Source organism: Trachemys scripta, chromosome 7 (genome assembly GCF_013100865.1).
Source record: "Trachemys scripta elegans isolate TJP31775 chromosome 7, CAS_Tse_1.0, whole genome shotgun sequence".
Classification (NCBI taxonomy): domain Eukaryota; kingdom Metazoa; phylum Chordata; order Testudines; family Emydidae; genus Trachemys; species Trachemys scripta.
The window spans coordinates 105,965,467-105,979,759 of record NC_048304.1 but is presented as its reverse complement, the minus strand read 5'-3'; the positions used below and the strand labels follow the sequence as shown (position 1 = coordinate 105,979,759).

At 43.4% G+C, this 14,293-nt stretch overlaps 1 protein-coding gene across 3 annotated transcripts in view; it reads right to left on the bottom strand.

Annotated features, from left to right (window-relative positions):
- Positions 1-13,854, bottom strand: part of OAT (ornithine aminotransferase) — a 30,891-nt gene extending 17,037 nt beyond the window's left edge. The window contains exons 1-4 of one of the 3 annotated variants that reach the window (XM_034775902.1): positions 13,740-13,854; positions 6,922-7,148; positions 758-982; positions 547-642 (exon numbers count right to left, since the gene is read on the bottom strand). In XM_034775902.1, the coding sequence (XP_034631793.1) occupies positions 547-642; positions 758-982; positions 6,922-7,120 (520 nt within the window). In that variant the 5' untranslated portion in view covers positions 7,121-7,148; positions 13,740-13,854. Of the gene's footprint in view, positions 1-546; positions 643-757; positions 983-6,921; positions 7,149-9,017; positions 9,134-13,739 lie in introns of those variants that run through there. The other 2 variants (XM_034775903.1, XM_034775904.1) reach the window with 2 other exon arrangements.
- Between the last annotated feature and the right edge of the window lie 439 nt (positions 13,855-14,293).

Sequence of the window (14,293 nt, the reverse complement as noted above, 5' to 3'; positions counted from 1 at the left end):
AAAGGAATTATATTCTGTCTTTGAGGTTCAGTTGCTGTGGGGAACCTTGACCCAAGAAGAGAGATCCTTCCCAGCTAGCACCAAGAAGCCCCTGACTCCGGAAGAGGGTTCTGGGTGACAAAGGCCTTGCAGGTAAGGGACCTTGTACATAACTGGGATGGACAGACTACAGTTGATTTAGCCCCTCCTCCCTCTAGCTGGAGATGCTGAGGGGAGAAGCCTATTCATGTAACGTCCTGCCTTTGGGGCAGACCCCTGAAGGGTGCTGTCCAATATACAAGCTTCAATGGATTTATTAAAATCTTCATTTGGGAAAACTGAGGCAGAGACGTAACAGCAGCACTGCACTGAGCATTCAGGGGTAAAGGCCGCCATTAAAACCCAATTCAGTGAAAGAGAGAGATTGGGACATTAAAAATACTGTGACATAATCATCATACCCTAGAAGACTATAGTGTTTTAGCCTATGCTTGGGGTTTTACTATGATGGGGGAATCTTCTCTTCTCCCCTGAAGAACAAGCTCTTATGATGTTAATTTCACATACCTGCAAAAATAATCTTTGCTTTGTATTTTGGAATTCCCTTCACGGTATATGCCCATTTGCGAGCCAGTTTACAGGCAGTTTCTCCAGCTTCCACACCTAAAATAAAGAGCCACATATGTGCAATTTGGCCACTTGTAATTTTTGGTCCTTTACAAGAGTAACTCTCATACTTGTAAGGGGTAAAAACAGAGATGGGAGGAGAGTACGTTACCTGTGTTCATCGGAAGAACTTTGCTGTAGTTGAACATTTTGGTGATATACTCTTCATATTCACCAAGTACATCATTGTAGAATGCCCTAGAGGTAAGGGTCAGTTTCTCAGCTTGAGATTTCAGAGATTCCACAATCTTTGGATGACAGTGACCTTGATTCACAGCACTGTAAGCACTCAAGAAATCAAAATATTTTCTGCCTTCTACATCCCACATATAAATACCTAGAAAAGTTTAGGTTAGATGAGTACATGAGAAAAATGAGGCCATAGGTAAACAATAACAGTACAAGCTACAGTTACAAAACACAATGACCTGCGATTTGGTATATATGGTATTCTGGCAATTCCTTAAAACGTGAATGCATGGGGGAGGGAGGGTCAGCCATACAAGCACCTTGACTGGGAGTCAATATCTTCACAGGCCACATAATGGGTGTCAGACTATTGCAGCACATAACCAATGCCCCAAGCAGCACTCAAGTGCAGAAGCACTTCCACATTGGAGCTGTTGCTCCATGAAGCTAGATGGGATCCCACAAGTACTCATTTCTCCTCATATCCCTCATTCCCCCATGTTGGAGTCCTGGAACAATAGAGAGGATTAACCCTGGAAGAGAAGTTAAGTATAAGAATAGTGATATTCTTGATAATGGGATCCTGCAATTTTTCCACTAAGAACTGGAGGCTGACAGCTTTCAAGCAACCTATCAAAATTTGTTAGGCATGGGTAAGCAAACTGACCACCACATCAACTTAGCGGAACAACAGTTAAATAAGGTGAAGAAATTATACTTTTGAACCTGTGAACCAGAGAAATCAATGTAGGAAGACTTTGAAACACGGTTAAAGAGATGGGCAACTTTAAAATAATAGTGCAGTTGATTTCACAAATGGGACCAGTCTACAAACACCATCATATGGATCTAACATGCTTCATCATATTCACTGTTAAATTGAAACTGTGTGCATTGATAAGATAACTGAAGGTAAGAAGTTGCTGCAAGTTCTGTTTCTTAAAGGTGAAGAAAAATGTCCATGCAACATCTTCCCAGCAGTTTTTGCTCTTAAACACAACACAACCCAATTTAAAACATCCCCCTTTCAAACACAAATTGATCCTGTTGTTTCTACATACATATCTTTGACACAGAACCACTTCAAACCCTTTTAAGAATTATGGGAACCATAGAGAACAGCTGAGTGATTCTGTCATCATATGTGCCAAGTGACACTTGATCAACCAAGGGTATGTATAAGAGGTTATTGATTTTTTTGTTTTGTTTTAAATTACAAGTGAGCTGACAATATTCATTCTATTTCTCTATGGTGTTTAAGTACAGTGACTTTATTTACTGGAGTTGGTTTGTATAGTTTCCTTATTCAGTACCATATTGTGTTTCAATATTATACACTCAAAGCACTCATGGTAAGAGAAAAGAGACTCGTGTCCATACAACAGTTATGATGATCTGTGATTAGCCAGAGGTATTCTAAGATATTACAAATCCACCCCCACCCTACGGTTTTCTGATGATTTTTCACTTCCAGCACTGGGACAGACTAAAGGGCTGTAATCTTCCAGCAGCTTTTCCTTGGCTGCTCGCTATATCTTACCCAACTGGGAAATTGCTCCCTCCTCCCCTTTCTCGGCAGGGGGGAGGGGGAGAGAGAAAGGGGGGGTCATTATCATTTTCACTGACACTCAAGTCTTTAGTAGGATTCTCATCCTGTCTTAAAGAGACAGAGTTAGTTTCCACAAGTGCATCAGGAACAACATTTTGCAAAAGTGGGACCGGGATTGGGGTATCCTCTGTCACCCCTCTCATTATCCCCAAGAGGTCAGTGGTGTGACTGCTCCCCTCCGGGAGATCAGTTACACTGTTCCCTCTTAAAACCTGAGCCACTGGGTGGGTGCCTGACTGTATAGAAGCTGACCTAGCATTTCTGTCTTGGGTAACCCCCCCCCACACCCATGCAATCAGTGAGGAGACATTCTTGTACCCCTACTAATTCTTTTTTCAGCTTCCTCCTCTGGGCCCCCTTCTAAGGCACACACCTCTGCACTCTAGAGTGGGATCTATCCCCTGTTCAGCTGTAAAGAGCTCACAGATAACAGCCTGAATAGTTCTTTCACTGGCAGGCACTACACACCCCTCTTCCTGAGTTGGGTTTGCCTCCAGCTACAGAGTCAATGGAACCCTCACCCACCACAGTGGTTTCTACAATTCTATCACCCACCTCTGGGCGTCCCTCTAGGACAAATCTCCCTATGCACCCTAGAGCGAGGTCTGTCCCTTGCTTATCTGCAACCTGCAGGCAGTCAGCAACCTGGACAGTTTCCTCACTGACAGGCAACATACTCCCCTCCTCCGCCCCCGCAGGAGATGCTGCCATTAGCTACTGGGCAGGAGCTGGCCTCAACCACACCCACCCCTGGAAGCATACTGTTTCCCACTGCTGTAGAGAGATTAAAGAGACGTTCCCCCAGCAGTTCCTGGGACTTCACCCTTTCCCTCTGGGGTTCCAGCATAAAATTTCTCCTTGACAGCCCGAGCTACACGGAAGAAATCATTCCCCCAGTAAAAAAGCAGTTGGGTTATCATTTACCACTGCCACAAACAATACAGCTCCCAAATCCTCAGTTTCGTTGTGCACTTTAGCCAAAGGCACGAGGATTTTGTAACCTCCCACTAATAAAAGCTCTGCCATCTGTCCTGGCAGTAAGTCACTTTTCTGTACAACATTCCTTCTAACCACAGAAATTTCTGCCCCTGTCTCTTCCCACCCAAGGTATTCCTTGCCATTAATCCTGACAGGCTTTGTGCTTCGTGCCCAGCTGGGCAGAGGCTACTTTTAAAAACCCTGTATGATGAGTAGCCATGGCCTGTGGTGCCTCTGTGCTCAGGGTAGCAGCATTTCCATGAATATCTAGCTGCTTGTTCTTTCCCAGTACAGGACATTTATTCCTCAGGTGCTAACTGGAATTATACTGGTAGCACCTTCTGGGCTCCTCTGTTTTTACAGGAGATTTGGGATGAGGACTAGAGGAATGGTTTTGGAGAGGTAAGTGTCCAGCCTCCAATCCACCCTCCTCCTTCCCAGGAGTAAAATGGGAACCCTGCTTCCTGCCAGGTTTAAACCCCTGTCTGTGGTTTGTTTGCAATAGATGCTTGAATTTGCTCAAATGATCAGCTAGAGTAACCAGTTCTTCCACTCTTTTCCCTTTTTTTGTCCCACAAACACTGCTTTACATCATCTTTACATATACTCAGGAGCAACAAGGTCACACATTCCTTCAAATCTTGTAACACCTTTTTCCCCTTACCCCCTTTTCCATCAAATCTTTCATGTGGTTTACATATGCCACACTACTCATCCCAGCACCCCTCTTAGGGCTTCAAAATTTTACTCTGTTTCAGGTGTAATCTGAAACGGTTTCAAAACCATTTCCTTGAATTGACCATAATCTGAAGCATCTCTAATTGGCATCTTATTGAATAGCTTTACCCGTCAACTCTGCAACCAAAGTGGGCATCTTTTGGTCCTCAGCAATCTGAGGAAGTACACACAGCCTCTCAAAGGTGAAGAAATATTCAGCAATGTCCCATCTCGCTATATGCGGGACACAACTGTTCCCATTTGTGGATTTTTTGAGAGGTGGGCCTCACTAGAGCATGGGTGTTCTGGTTCTGCTTCTCTATCAAGTCCAGTTGATGCTCCTCTCTTTCTTTGTCCTCCATGGCTAATTTCTGGATCTCCATTTCTTTGTCAGCCTCTATCTGGTGTGCAACTTTTTGCTTAGCCTCCTCTGCTTTCATGGCTCTTCGGCGTGCAGCTTCTTGTCCGACGTTCCTGCTTCCATTTCTTTTATCTGTAATTGTTTTAATTCCAAGAGTCTCTTGTGTTCTCTCTCTCTCTTCTGCCTGCAATTTGCACAGTTCCAACCTCTTACCAGTTTCGTTTTCACTCATTTTGCTGCTTTTCTGTCCCTGTTTCCCTTGCCAAAACCAGAAAATAAACTGGTAACCTCTTTGACTGATCTCTAGCCACCACACTTAAAAATCACCACCACTGTATGAAGTGCTACTCTCACTCAAGAACAACAAGCTGCGTAAATGATTCAGCTGACTACACCACTGTGACGTGTTCCCCCCAGGGCGTCACCAGGAACTGGAGTACCACTGAGCCCTCTGATCTACCAGTCTGGGCTCCCCCACACACTCTGCTGCTGTGACAAGCTGCAAAGCCCTCCAAGCTTTCACTTTCACCAGCATGCACGCAGGTAGGGACACACCCAGCTGCAGTTACGTGCAGGCTCTCTAACCACCAGCCTCCCAGCATAGGACCCCAGAGCAGTACCGTCCTGCCCTGGTCAAATCTAGCTAGTATATGGGTTTAATACCCAGTCCGCCTCTCCCTCAATATAAAAAGGACCATGCATACTTGGGATAACCAAGCTGAGATTTTCTCCAGACACCTTAGTCAAACACACACTGGTTTGGATTAAAACATAAAATAAGTTTATTAACTACAAAAAGAAAATAGATTAAGTGATAGCAACAGATCAAAGCAGATTACCTAATAAATAAACAAAAATGGAAAACTGAGCTTAACATACTAGATAGGTAGGATATAAATTAGCAAATTCTCAAGCTGAGTGATAAACAGGCTGGCAGATTCTTAAGACACAAGCTGCCTTTGCTTTGCAGCTTGGTTTCCCAGGTTTTCATACACAGGCTAGAAATCCCTTTAGCCTGAGACCATCACTTCCCCCAGTTCAGTCTTTGTTCCTCAGGTGTTTCCAGGTGTATTGTTGTAGGGAAAGTGAGGAACCATCATGATGTCATTTTCCCCTTTTATATCTTCTTCCCACTTGCTGGAAAGCTCTTTTGCTGTGACCTGGGTCAAATAGCACTACACAATGGGGACTATCTCTGAGAAGTTTCTATTGTACTCAGTTCCTGGGGTAATCCTTGTGTTTGTGTGCATTTCCTCAATTAGCCATTAACATTGTTTGACCTTTTTACTGTTGTACCTGAAAGGCTGCTTATGGGTGTTTTCAATCTCACAACATGTTTCAGTAACACATACATAGCCTAACTTCACATATGATGATAGCACATACAATCCAACGAGATATTAATGTCTAGCAGATCAAGACTTTTAGAATGATACCTCACAAGGTACACTTTGTACAAAACATATCCCAATTATATGACAGTGGAGAATAAGGGGGTGCCAAGGTATCTCATATACCATTACATATTTTTGCTAGAGAAAGGAGTAGGAAAACTGTTTAAAGTTCAGGAAACAGATATAAGGAAACAAGCTCATCTTCAGCAAAAGAAACTCCTTATGTGACAAGAATAAATGAGTCTTTCAAATAAGTTACATTCTAACTTAACTAAAGATGAGGAATTCTTCCAATGAAGGCTTTAAAAAAAAAAAAAAAAAAAAACTGAAGGATGTGATTTTTCAAAAGCATTTAAGTGAATGGAGCACAAACCTCACATAGTCAATGGGACTTTTCTCCTAAATCAGTTAAATGCTTCTGAAAATCCCAACATAAATACCAGCTTTGCAGTGCCAAACCAACTGCCATTGTCAGTTGGTTTAGATTTCATAGCAAGACTCAGTCTAGATATTAAGCAATTATAATGGAGACTGAAATAAGCAAGCACGTGTAAAACTTTTTGGCGAGTCAAGGTTTAGATCCTCAGCTTGAATCAAATCAAATAGCAGTTTTATTAGAAGTCATTAGTTGCACAATCCCTCATTAGCACCAGAGGGTTTGTCTACACAACACTTAGTTTGCGGCAAGCTGGGGTATAAATCTACCCCGCACTAAGTGTCCATGTGGATCCTGCTGTACACACTAAGAGTTCCATAGTATGGTACAATCTACCCCCATTTTAGAGTGCAGTGGCAGGGAACACACGTACAATTAGTGCATGGCAGGCTAGTGCTTGGTAGATTTACACCCCAGCTTGCTGCAAACTAAGTGTTTGTTTGTGTAGACAAACCCTAGGTTTCATTACCTGTCTCAGATACAACCAAATTATGTGCCGATCTTCAAGTTTTAAAAATCCTGAACATTCCCTAAAAAGTTTTGAAGCATTACGCTTTCTTGTGCGGCATAAAGGCAAATCAAGATACAGTACCTCTTCCTTTTTCTAGAGCAACAGGTAGGGGATGATAGTTGTGTGCACCATATTTAGCTTCACGGTCAAATATGTACTCAGACGATTGAGGTCCCTGGATGTTTTTTTTAGTTGCAACTGATGTAGAAGCACTCACTGAAGCATGAACACCACGACGCAGAACAGCAAAGGTTTGTGAGTGGGCTAGTTTGGAAAACATTCTTGACTTCAGGTATATTGTCAGAGATCTGAAAAGAGAAAATGGACACTTAGAACTAACATACTCTGTGGAGGAAATCCTTTCAGGGATTCAAGTACCTATTCCATCAGGATTATAGAATTTACAACTCTTTTGCAATTCAACTAAGGAAGTTTATACTAGATACCAAGGAATGCAGTACCCACATCAAATACCTGATAAAACAAGTTTCGTGCTTTCATTTACTGTATTTCAGTGGTTTATAGAAAGTTAACATCTATAATTAAGTTCTTGTCTATGCACAAAAGCCGCAACTCCTCTTTCAACGTACTCTGCAGCAACCTGGACCTGAACCCTGGAGCATGGGACTCAGATTTCTGTACCATTCCAAAGCAGCGGACTAGAAAATCTGTGGCCGTTTCAGATAAATTATAATTGTTTTATTTTCATGTTCACGAAAAAGCAATAATCAGCACCATTTCAAACTACAGCAGTATTTTTATTGTATTAATAAATTGAATTTAGTAAGAGAATAACAATATAAATAAATGACAAACAATTATATATAAAATCAATAATAATTTGTACTTCTATAGTTCAGAAGCTGAGGCAAATTTGTATACTTTAAAAACATTAACACAAGATCAGAAATTAAATAAAACCATCCAGAAGTATGTAAAACTTGTGCCCAGTTCTGACCCAAAGCTTAGATGACAGTACTATCAAGTTTGACAGGGGCAAAACAGTTCTACACAAAGTTTAGGCAAGCCTGAGTTTTGGAAGTGAAATTTGTGCTTCCATATAAATTGCCCTGTACTTTCATCCTGTGAAGTTTGTCTGTCTGTAAACAAAGGACATAGATTTTAAAAATTACATCACTAAGAAGTGCAAATGGAACCCTTTGCTTCATTTAGAGGACAAATATCAATGGCTAAGATGAAAAGCAGACTCATGGAAGGACTTCACTACAGAAATTCTGATACAGTTCTTTGAATAATTAACTATTGAATAGATACAGCTGGATATGAATGTTTGTCTTACATTCTTATAACTCCCCAGTAAACCCATGACTTCAGACATCTTGTTTCTAATTGTGCAACAGAGAAGCCCATCTAAACTCAAGTCATTTCCTAAACACAAAAGTTAGAGATAAGAGTTGCTTGAAAACCTGAAGAAGAGATTAGAGCTTGAGGACAAAAATGAAATGGCAAAATAAGACTCTCAGAGCACAAGAAGCATCTCCTAAAACAGAATTTGTTTAAAAATGCAAGCCATTCACTCTCCTTTGACAGTTTTGTGGGGTATGGAATTTTCCATCTTAATAGCATGATTATTTTTTCTGTAGTTAAGATTAAATAGGTGGAAAGTGACATCGTGCCAGATAATGAACATGTTTATGCAAAACAGAATGATCTTTCTAAAAGAACAATTAATCCATGTTAGAACATGAACCTTGTAATGCTAGCATCAAAGGATAATATCATGGCAGAGTACACTTATACAACCAGTTTTACAGAAGTTTCCAGGCCATTTTCTGTGTTTTCCATGCTTACAGAGTGGACAGATTCTCTGCATTTTCAGAGGAGAACACAACCATTGTATAATTTCAACAGGAGAGTAGCATAGTACTACTTTTCCATTCAAATTCTGTAAAACATTTGACAAAGGGTACAGCTGAATATTCCTAGATTCACTTTGTGTAGATTTTTCCACACACCAACCAGGGAGAGAACAGTTAAGAGAAAAAATAGGATGTGATGTGGGGGAAAAAATAGGGGCTCACTATTTAGTTCTGAGGAGCAATTACAGCCTCCTGTAAATAACAGAAGTTAAATACATAGGATAATTTAAGGTATGTAGACACTTAGATACATAGGATAATTTAAGGTATGCAAGCCAAAGAAGTTTAAGAACTTACCTACTTAAATTCTATGATGGGTGCCTCGGCAACATCCAATTAGTTCTTTCAGATTTCTATTTTGCAACAAAGTTTAACAGTCTAGTTTTTAAAAGCTTTTTCTCATGAGTTGAAGAGAACCAGCACTTAAAAATTTCAGTTACACTATTCCAACTATAGGAGACCAAGATTCTTCCAATATTGCTGGATAGAATAAAAACTCAGCATTAATTTAGGTCAGTAAAACTGGTATAAAAGTCACATTTCATGTTAAAGTTACAGGTAATTATAAAATGGCCAATAATTTTTTTTTAAAAGTTACACAATGGAGCCTACCTTGTTTAACAGATTTCCACTTGAAGCTTTCAGCTTCTTCATTAGGGCAAAAGTTTTATCAGAATTAAAGTCTAAGAACAATTAAAGTTTTTAAAAAATAATTTCCATTGTATAATAAACTGGCTGGGAAACAGTTTTCCTATTAGGTTTGCTATTTTACATGATATTACAAATCAGAAACTGCTTGAGTTTGCAGAGAGCCAATAGTTATAAGGTCTGAACTGCCCCATTAATTTCACTGGGGTCTAACTCAGCTGCCAATGAGCAAGAACTGAAACACAAAGGTTCTAACTAACTCAGAAGACTGATCCAATTAACAAAAGTTGCAACTCTCCTTTCAACCTGGACCTAAACTCTGGAGCATGGGACCCTGGTTTCTGTGCCATTCCAAAGCAGCAGACTAGAAATTCTGCAGCAGCTTCAGAGAAGTTATGGATTTTTTCTTTTTAATGAACATGAAAATAAAACAATTAGCACACACTCTTGTATTTTGCTACTAAATTCAGTTTTGGTCTGTCCCCAGATTTTTGATCTTTAACATATCTACTGCAGTGCAGTAGTGTTGTCATAGGAGAGACGGGATCTTTTGGCAGCTGAGTAGGGGACAGTTTGGGTTTTTGGCATTTGGAGATATGTGGAAGATGGTGTAAAAAATGTAAGGAAATTGAGTCTTTGCACTGTGAAAGGGATACATCTGTTTTATTATTTCCCTGTTCAACAGGGAAAGAGGTGACACTGTGAGGCTTGAACTCCTTGTTCTTCACCAGATCAACCAGCTCTCTCACTACCTGGCACTACCTCCAATAAAGATGAATAAGCTTTTAAATTGTTTGGGGAAACAGTTGATATGTTCATCCTCAGTAGATTTCACAGTTACCCCTTCACTGGGCAGTGGGAAGAGAGAAGAGAGAAAAACAGTAAATCAGCCCCCATCTTTGGATTTCTCAGTGAAATCGAGGGAGATCTCTAGGGCAAGGACAGTGTGGGGGGTCTTGTGCTGCACAGCAGAAAAAGCACATTGTCAAAGCTAATCAAGTGACAGATATTAATAGTAATAGTGGAAAAATGCAGGCAGTTCACATTTCAGAGTTTCACGCTGTCTGTAGACTCAAAAACAAAAGTGTTGGTTTACATTCTGGTTCATATTTGAAAGTTTTCATAAGGGCTAAAAACATAAGCTTAGATCCTGCTGCACAATTTTAAAACAAGGGATGCATTTTGCAGCAAATTCCACAGTCATGAACTCTCAAAGCCCCACTTATAAGTAAAGCTAAAGTCCTATTTTTTATTGTTCAAAGAAACTGATGCTATATGTTTAGCTCTTTAAAAAAGAATCAATATTTTTCTTTTCAAATAAGAGACTATCTGGAATTTCTCAATTCTAGGCATCTTACCAGCCATTGCCCCTATTGTTAAATATTAGCTTTTTGTGTTAGCTTTTCAAAACACACATCATATAAAGAGATTTTACAAACAGAAAGGGCAAAGAGATGACTGAAATGCAGCTCAATTGCATCAGTCAAAATTACATCTGGTTTAACTACTCAAATGTGACTGGTCCATGACAGCCAGGCCCCTCAACACACCTCCCTAGTAGCGTAGCCAGTGTTACTAAGAGCACAGCTACATTTGGAAAATTTCCAGAATGGCTATTTCAATAAGTTTCCAAGAATGCACAAGCCTTAAGTAAAGACAAGTAGGGAAATTAAGCTGTACATGCCATCTATTAGAAAGCTACTTTTTGGCATGATTAGGGCACTACCAATTCCTGGTCATGGAAAACGTGTCACAGACCGTGAAATCACCCCCCCTCTGCCGCTCCAGCCAGAGTTTGGGGCAGCTTGGGCTCAGGGCTTCCACCCCCCCATACATACACACACACTCCAGCTGGGGCTCAGAGCAGTCCAGGCTTGAGGTTGCCCGGGCTCAAGACTTCAGCCCTGCGGCTACAGCCCAGGCTCGGGGTGACCCGGTAGGGGCTTGCTTCTCTCAGGGCTAGGCGACCCATTTTTCCTGGGGGCCCCCAAATTGGCAAGGGGTCTCTACCTTAATTTGTCCCTGGTGTGGACTAGCACCTAGGAGCCCCTGGCTGGGGTGCTCCCAGCAGCATGGGGGAGATCCTACCTACCTCCACCTCCGGGAACCTCCTCTAACTGCAGGAAGCTGGGGGGGGGGGGGGGTGCTGCCTTAAGAGTCCAGCTCTAAAGCCAGCACAGAAGTGAGGATGACAAGCTTGGGACCCACCTACAATTACTTTGCAACACTTCCCCAACCCACTTTGGATCAGGACCCCCATGGTTACAAACCTGAAATTTCAGATGTAAACAGCTGAAATCATTAAATTGACCAATTTTAAAACCCTCTGGCCATGAAATTGACCAAAATGGACTGTGAATTTAGTAGGGCCCTAGGCATTATGAGTTAGAGATAACCAGTTTGGGTTCCCTCTTTTACTTTCCTTTAAAGAAGAAAAATGTCAATCAGCAACACTAAAATGGATTTGAAAGTTGTGGGTTTTTTTAAAGAATCCTCCTTAGAAACCCAGACAATGGGAAGGCAGCAACCCAACAACCACTTGTGCCGTGCCCTGCATGAATATCATAAACCAGAAGAAAACAAGAACTTGGTAAGAGCTCTGGGAGGTAGAAAAACTGAGTTATGCTGAGGCCACATCAAATATAGTTATTGGGCAAAAGCATTTGATGAAGTGGACGGAGAGCAGTTCCTGGATGTGGATGGAAGATGGACTGCAGAAAACATTTAAAGAACTTCACCCAGTTACAAAGAATGTTCATGAGGGAGTTCTCTTGCAGTCCTCACATACGAATTGAACTATTATTCACTGCCCTTTACTAAAGCATAAAAAAAATCATCCCAAGTTGTAAGTCTATGTGTTTACATGAGAGTTAATATAACACAGGGAAATCAGTGAAATCTTTTCAGCCTATAAAGACTCAGACTACACAGATCAGACTGGCTGGCTACAAGGCCCAAGCTTTCAGGAGGAACAGCTATGGCTGGTTATGTATTATTTAAACCTTTTCCAAACAAGATTAACTTTAAAAAAAGTTACATCACATCTGAATCAGGCTCAGGAATATACATCATTAAAGAGACCTAATAAGTGGACCATTTGTGAGAAGGCAAATGTCCCACCCCTCTCCTCTCTGCCAAGAGCTATCAAAGACAAGATAAAACCAGGACATTGAGGATGTAAACAGCAGGGGAGGCTAATGTTACACAGTCAAGGGAGAAGGTGACTGATTGCAAGGCCCTCTGTCCTATCTCCTTGGGGAGGAGTAGGTGAGTTGTGGAGTCTCTTTCAATGAGATTTGAACTCTCCCCTTCATTCAGTGTCCACCAGCCCAAAATGTCAAATACATTGCCCATTTGATGTATTTATGTGATCCACAGAACAGATTCAGACTATGCAGAATATAGGCTTTCATTTTGGAAATCAAGTTTATAGCCCTCATTGTTAAGAGGAAAGCCTTCCAAATGTAAGATGCAGTGGTGTCCCTCTGAGTCAGCAGACAGCATGAGACAATGAATGACTCAGAAGGGTAAAGTTTCCCTCCCCCTATTAATCTCACTGGGATATTAATGCTAAAACCCAGGGATGACACTTGATGAGCAATTCAGTAGTTAATATTGATAATGATTTTAGCGGTTAGACTAGAGAAGAAGGGAAGCGTGAAGCTCAGGGAACAACGTGAACTAGGACTTGCTGCTGGGAATATGCGGAGGAAGAACTTAGCAAAACAGGGAAGCAGGAGAGAAAGGCGGAAGAAGGGGAACAAAAAGGCAGAAGGGGCCCCGCGGTAAAGATTTCAGAGCATTAAGCGTCTGAGGAACCTACATCCCACTGGCTTTCAGTGAGACCTGCTCCCAAGTGCCCGAATCGCTTCTGGAAACGGGACTGGGGCGCTTGAGTAGGTTTAACCCCTGGCCCTAGATGGGGGACAGATTCCCGGGAAGAGCTGACAAGCCCTGGCCCAACAGAGGCTATCACCTCGCTCGTGCCCTGGGACCAGGGCGGTCACTAGCTACCGCAGCGGTACCCGGGCAAGCCCCGATTCGCCCCTGCATCTCCGTGGCATGCGCCCAGCCCCGGAGGAGCCGGATGTGCGTGCAGCACGGACCGCAGCCCTGGCCCGGCACAGCCAGTGCGAGCGCCCGGCCCGGCCCTACCTGCCCCGGCCGGGACTGGGGCTTGCTCCAGCCGGGGCAGAGCGAGGCCCCTGCGTCGGCGGGGGGAGCGGGGGCTGCTGTCAGGCCGCCACTGCCACCGGCCACCGAATCCGCGTGGCCTCCGGGCTCAGCCCCCGGCACGGGGGAGGGCAGCGGCGCGGCCTCCCGCAGGCTGGGACACGTCCCTGCGCCGGGAGCCCCCAGCCCCGCACTCACCGGCACGATGCTGTGTCTCCGCCCGCAGCCCAAGAGAAAGAGAAAGAGGCGGAGGCTTCGCACACGGCAACTGTCACCTCTCTAGCACCCAGCCACGTCACACCGCCGCTAGGGGCAAGCTCCGCCAGCGACACACCCATTGGCTACCTCTGCCACGCGTCGCCAATCGCTGCCCGCCCAAACCGCCCTCCCGCCCATGCCCGCTGCCCATTGGCTACCGGCACGCCACCCTCCTCTCGAGGTTCCCGCCCATTTTCTCCTCCGCCGCCCCCCCCCCCGTAACTGTTCCGAATTCTGCTCCAGCTGATCTCACTGCTCTTCAGCTGCCCTTCCCAGGGCTTCTCCCCTGCACCCCACGTCCCTCTCCCATCTCCCTGGGCCTTACTCCCGGCCCAGCTCCCTGCTTCTCACTCCCAGCCCGCTCCCCAGCTTTCCCCCCCCTTCACCTGGGGCTTACTCCCCTCCCCAGCTCCTCCCTGGGCCTTACTTCCTTAACCCCCAGCTCCCTCTCCAATCTCTCTGAGCTTTACTCCTGCCTCCTCACCCTCTCCCAG